At 37.3% G+C, this 6,538-nt stretch overlaps 1 protein-coding gene across 1 annotated transcript; it reads right to left on the bottom strand.

The window, feature by feature from the left end:
• Window positions 1–2,983: 2,983 nt before the first annotated feature.
• On the bottom strand, window positions 2,984–6,506 carry LOC140951975 (ribonuclease P/MRP protein subunit POP5-like). Its single transcript, XM_073401359.1, has 5 exons — window positions 6,386–6,506; window positions 6,102–6,244; window positions 5,767–5,904; window positions 5,340–5,423; window positions 2,984–4,193 (listed from the first exon to the last, which is right to left on the bottom strand). Exons 1-5 carry the CDS (start codon window positions 6,403–6,405, stop codon window positions 4,051–4,053), a joined length of 528 nt encoding a protein of 175 aa, XP_073257460.1. The 5' UTR covers window positions 6,406–6,506; the 3' UTR covers window positions 2,984–4,050.
• Window positions 6,507–6,538: the final 32 nt, after the last annotated feature.

Below are 6,538 nucleotides of genomic sequence, written 5' to 3'. Positions count from 1 at the left end.
TCAGAAGAAACTATAGGATTGACTGAAGATTAACTGAAACAACCTCAATATCGCGAGATCACAGTATAAAAGCTATAGGATCTACCCGAAACTCTTTATTTCTGTTACTTGCATTTTATATGGTGGCACTTAGCCAAGATAGCCTGCATACAAACGTCTCCTATTTAATTTACTTTGCTTCAGTAGGACATAAACTCGGAAAGGAAATAGTAAACGCTACGTGTCGGCTACGGTCGTGAAGGACTTTGGTCGCTACCTTCATGCTGTGTGCTCGCTTTTAATGGATAATAAAGAATTTTTATAATAATAATAATAGTTAAAATAAAGCTATCTGTTAACATGTGAAATCTCTGCAAAAGCAATGGCACCTTTCGTCCATGCTACAGCATCTACGAGATCAACTACTTCAGTTATCCTAGCAAACATCTTTTTATCGAGTTATTGGGCCTGAAATTTACATAGCACAGGAGCGATCATTCATAATTGGCTGGAAAATCAAATTCGAGATCGTACTTCAAAGGAAAAGGCCCTCATTGGCTTGCTGTCGAAAATTCTTTGAAGTACGGAACACGCTATTGCTCAAGGAAATATTGATACAGTATCACCAAACCTTATATGAACATGAGGTCATATTACAACCTGAAACCCTCACTTTGATTTTCCAATTTTGATTCATGAGGTCATTGAACCCCCCCCCCCCCCCCCCCGTTCCAATAATAAAACTAAGAAAGTAGAGATGACATTGACTTTTAGTTTCTTTATACTGCGAAGTTTAATCGGCCAGATTTCCATTGAAATGGCAAGCTAAAAAACTGTACATAATGACTCGTAGAATTGAAGGACCAAGTGCAAAAACATCCTTTTATAAGCCATATGTATATAAAAAGGACCTTTCTGCTCTACCCCTTTAATTTAAGCCGCTATAAATAAGAGAACCGTAATAAGAGCGATGCGAAGTGTCATCTCTATAAAGCCATACCAGCCCTAACTTAGTCTCTCCCCTCCTGGGCCACCTTTTGATAATTTTTCGCCCTCGCTGGAGATGACCATGATGTTTTGATGCACCCCGGTCTCACCTCAAAGTTGACTGAATCTCTCTTTTCTTGAGCTAAGGCCTTAAATATGCTTTCAAGAAATTCAAATTAGATAATTAGTATAACTGTTTTTGTAACCTGACTCAACTGCATTTATAGCTTATTACGTAGTCCGGTAATTTCGCGTTACTGCGATATATGACCGTTTTCGTGCTGTGGCTTTACTATTACCTATGAACCGTGTGTAATGAAATTGAATGCAAAGACTGGCCCATTGCTTTCAGAGATTTCACAGGTCTGAAAATATCATGGGGGGTTATTTTTTGAGGAACTCGGTCAGCTTGTTGATTTTAAATTTTTAATTCTCCACAGTTTAAAAGTATCGCACTATTTAGGAGACTTTTAAACAAAGTATTCGTCTTATCAAGTTCTGAAGCGCAGTTCTGACGATTTTAAGTGTCTTCTCGAATGCACCATGGTTTAAGAGTTAAAGCCTAAGCAGATCATACCTTCATCGGCGCATGCGTAACGGTTTTCAGTAAGCTCGAGCAGATTGACTGCCACCGCCAGGGTGATTTACTTGGAGTGTCTGAATTCTTCTTCATTTATGCTTGCAGTGCTTAATCACCTAACCTAACAAACACCGTAGCCAGCAGTAACCTTGCTTCTAATGCATGAGGAATATTGAAACTCCAAGTACTATTCTGGCAACTGTCATGAAAGATAGAACATCTTTATAGATTACTTAGCGTTATTATTATGAGACCAAAACGAAGACTTGGTTTACATCGGGCTGCCAACCCACTTTTGTTTTTTTATTTTTAAAGTTAGTTATCGTCCCCTTGTTTGCATTGTAAAAGAAACATCACTGGAAACATTCAGAAGGGGCCGCCTTTGAGAGGCGGGGCTGGATGGTTTCACTGAGAAAAAATACTTGGCAAACAGACTGGGAACAAACGTTTCTTGCATAAAGTTAAAAGAGTTGTGTGACAGCAAAACTACCAACCAGCAATAGCACATCAATTTTTAATAGTCTTGTTACGTATTTCTTTCTTTCTTTTCTCTTTCTAAGGGCCTGATTACACGAGCCGGGCTGATTCGCTTTGCACGTTAACTAGACTCAACAAAACTAAAATTTATGATTACCTCACTACGCGGTATCAAGATGGCGTAATACCGGGATTTCCAGATGATTCATCACGGCAAGGCGAGCCAGCTCCGCCCTAATGTTAGTCATTTGTATTCGGTTGTTTTTCTTTATAAAGCCTCGTAGGATGGGCTTTGGAGCTTGAGCCATGGTTCCTACCCAGATTTCCTGCCATGTTTTTTCCCAATGGGTTTTTTTCGGCAGGTTTTTTCTGGCCTCAGTTCTAGTCGCCAACCTTGTTTGTAGCGGCTGCTCAGCTCTGTTTGTATAGGTTTTTTCTCGTACTTGTAAGTTAAAGACTGATTTATCTATTCTTTATCTATTTATCTATTTATCTCTACTTGAATGAGTGTGACAATAAAGTATAACGTGTTTCGCCAAACTGCTCTTTGTATTGAGTTTTGTTTTGTGAGATGATATCGGGTCGAAGGGAATATTGACACCATGGGAAGCGCAGACTGCGCCCTTTGGGCGATAGGCGAGAGAGAAAGAATAACCACGCGCGTCTGGGGTCTCTAGCTAGCGCCTCTCCGTTACGTGTTACGCGTGCTAATCATTCAACTTTTGAAATAAAATCGCGCGAGAAGAACAAGTACGCTCTTTTCTTTCACGACTTGTTTTGAATGTAGCCTTGTTTTCAAAGTTGCCAGCAGGGTCTTTTCCCAGGGGAGGAGGCGTACTTCCTTTAATGGCCTATACGGGGAGGCTATGCTCGCAAAAGGTACCTGGCAGGGATTTTACAAGTTGAAGTATAGGGAAGGATAGGGCTAATGATAAACTTAAAAATGGCGAAAAAACGTTCTGGTTTTGTGATTTATTTATTTACAGCAGTTAAAAGCGATTCAAAGTTCTCAACTAGGTATGTGAAAGGGTACTATGTTTCGATAGAAGGTATATGAAAGGGTGCCTTTCTGTCAAAAATGGTGTATAAAAGAATAAGGAGTTGGTCCTCGGGGCGTAGCCTCTCGGTAAAAAACTTTGTTGAGTACCACTGGGGCTTTTCTCCTCAACGTTTGCCTCTTAGATACATACGTCTAACGAATTATTGAAGAATTTTCTCAGGATAATACATACGAACGAGCAACTTTGAAATCATTTGTTCAAAGGACATAATTTGGAGGAGATGAAAGACTTGAATAACAACTAGATTATACCCATTGTAGACCAAGATCTTTTATACAGATAATAAGATGTACAACTTTATTATTTTAGAGGCCACTTATACGTTGAGAGAAACTTTGAAAAAAATTAAAATACATGTAAAAAAATCCAGTGGTGTTGTACTTCTCATCGCGTTATGTTTGGTATGTTAAAATTTTGTACAGCGTCAACTGGACTGTTAAATAGAAGGGGAATCCTTCAGGGTACCTCCTACTTTAACATGGTAGGCAAATTAAATTATCCAAAACTTTGGCAGAATGTTAATTCAGTAAACAGTGTGCAGCCAACTGTTTTCCTCTGCAATGATTCTTGAAACATTTGGAAAACATCAGACCTTCCCTCTCTTTTTATTGCAGACAAGGCCTTGGACATTGTTGAGGACATTTATCTCATACATAATAAAGATTTCAAGCTTAGCAAGTTTTCTCTTGTGCTCCATTGATACTTCAACACATGAAACTGTAACAAATGTCTGTTAAAGGGGGTGATATGTACATCCTTGCTGTTTTTTCCTTGGCACTGTGTATCAACATTGCAATGGTCGCTAACCAAACTAAGGAATGCAGTATTGCAACCAAACAATCTTTCACTATGATGGGTGTGGAGCTGGCTTATTATTTCCTCCTAACAGTTTTAGCAGGATATCATTTCAGATGTCATCTTCTTCTTCTTTATCTGTGATGAATTTTACTTTTATGGCGCCTTTCTTCAGTCAGTGTCAAATTCTTCTAGAGAATGCTTGCCATAACTTTCCTTTGCACTTGCTTTTCTTTTCATGACTTCAATTGGGTCCAAGGACATTTCATATTTCTCAGCCTTATCAATTGCTTTTGCAACTTTCCTTTGTTCACCTAAAGAAAAAAACAAACGGAGAAAAAGAATCCTTGAGTACCTGAAAGGTTAGTCTATTATTTAAGGTGGCTCGACCCAGTAGTTTAATGGGCACCATCTCCATCTTTGAATCTCTTATCCTTAAAATTTTTGGATGTTTCCAAAAAAGGTTTTATCACTCATTTATTTTGCAAATGACCCTTATACACTCTACATGCTGCTGAATGCAAGTACACTTGCACGATTCCGAAACTCATGAAAACATATAAATCAGGGGTAAAACACAATGCTGAGCTCTTTTTGTAATATCTAAGGCTACTTTCATGAAAACAGCGATTAAAACAAAATTCATCAATATTTTTTGAAAACATGTACAGTAAAATAATTGATCAATAATTATCACGTGACATTTATTCTGATTGCCCAACAAATAATATCATGATAAAGTTTAGTCCTAGTGTAATCCATGTGTCATAATGGTTTTACATTAAAGATCACTTACTATATAGAGTATAAGAGATTCAAGTATGGAGGGTGTGCCTATTAAAATATTTGGTCTAGCCACCTTAAAAAGGTAAGTTGTCAGTCCATAACTAGAAATAGCATATTCAAATGCTATTCATGCATATTGGTAGTTTGGGGACATTTCTTATTTTTTGTCTTTCGTTTGGGAAAACAAAGGGGTACAAGGGAATCTTTAAGTGGTTAATAACATTAGAGCAAAAGCTACTGTAGTTTTAATGACATGCTTTAAATGCATTAACACAGTTGCATTATTCAGCAAAAAGTGAGCTTGTGCTTTGAGTGTATTGGTAGCTTATCTCTACACTGTACTGTAGGATTGATATGAATAATCTGTTGCTTTCTTCTTGGATTTGTTTCATCCTTATTGTGCATTCACCTCCTTGTTGGTCTAAAATACTCAATGTTGCATAATGGATCTTTTTGGTAAAGCAGATGTTTGACTCAGATATTTCAGAGTAGGTGATTGTCTTCTTTATTTTTGAGACATTGTGGTTTAATAAACAGTCATTAAATTAGGAGATTTAGATGCCAGTCACTGTTATACTGCAGTCTTCTTGGCGGCAATTTTATTTCTGCTGTTATACAAACGATAATTAAATATATATTCAGGTATAATTTGCACTAACGACTTCTAAACATACCTGGAGTCTTACACTGCTCTAGTAACTGCAGTAATTGCTCTTTATTGTGACGAATGACGAATTTCTGACATGACCGAAGTGTCCCTAAAAAGGAACAGAATGTGAGTTACAAGAATATATAATATAAAATAGTCTTTTAAAGGTATCAGCCCTTGAGGATCTAAAATTTTATCCTTTATGGCAAAAATTTCAATCACCCCCAACAACAACAACAAACAGCATACAACATACAAAGATATTTAACCTAACAAAACTTTTCTCAAAAAGTTAGAGAGGTTTTTTGTCAATGTGGCTATATATTAAATATCCAGGAAATTGGGTAATCTATGCAGAAGACTGGGGATTTGTTCTGTATGGCTTTTTAAACACAAAGCACGACAACCATGTGACCATAAAATTATTTTACTATACATGTAACAAGGTTTACCTCCTACATGAAGCACTCGACACATGCATCGCTTATTCTGTATCTTCTTGATAAAGGTGATTGATGACCAAAGCATCCTGTAGTTATCTCTACCACAACCAATAAAGGCCACCCCAGTAACTGGGTTTACATACTTAACTAAAATTGAAAACAATAAAAACAATCAAAGCGGAGAAGGAGCTGTAAAAAGAAGACCTCTTAAAGAAAACACCTGAGTGTGGGAGAGGGGAGGTGGAGAAGGGTACATTTTTTAAAAAGCTAAGCACAGATAGTTTTATACTCCTTAACTGTTTTTGCTCACTTAAACTTGGGTAGCAAATAAATTGAAAGTGTACCTCTTAAAGATCGGGCAAGACAAGCCCTTCCATAGTCCCCATGGGCCTCTTGTACAGCGTTCTTGACGTGTTCATAGATACATGGACTTGACATAGTTTCATCAATCTTGTTGTCCTCAAATGAAATTTCCACCAGCAAATACCTACACAAGAAATTAAAGTGTTGAAATAAAAACTTTGAATTAAGAGCTTACACATTTAACTGCATAATTTGTATTTTCCCATCATCTCAAGGAAATTGCATTGTAAGCTTTAAGTGGTTTAAGCATATCTAAATGACTAACCTTTTCTTATATCGAACCATAACCTTTTTAAGTTAAAAAGGGCAAGAGATAAACGTTCAAAATGGATTTCCTTCTTTACAAAATCCGTTCTCTACCTCCACGTGCAGTTTTCGACAGGCGCACACAGCTGACTTTGTAACCGCGCTACGCGAA

The sequence above is a fragment of the Porites lutea genome, chromosome 11, assembly GCF_958299795.1.
Source record: "Porites lutea chromosome 11, jaPorLute2.1, whole genome shotgun sequence".
In the NCBI taxonomy this organism is placed as follows: domain Eukaryota; kingdom Metazoa; phylum Cnidaria; class Anthozoa; order Scleractinia; family Poritidae; genus Porites; species Porites lutea.
Note: the sequence above shows the minus strand (reverse complement) of the source record. Positions and strands in the feature narration are given on the sequence as shown.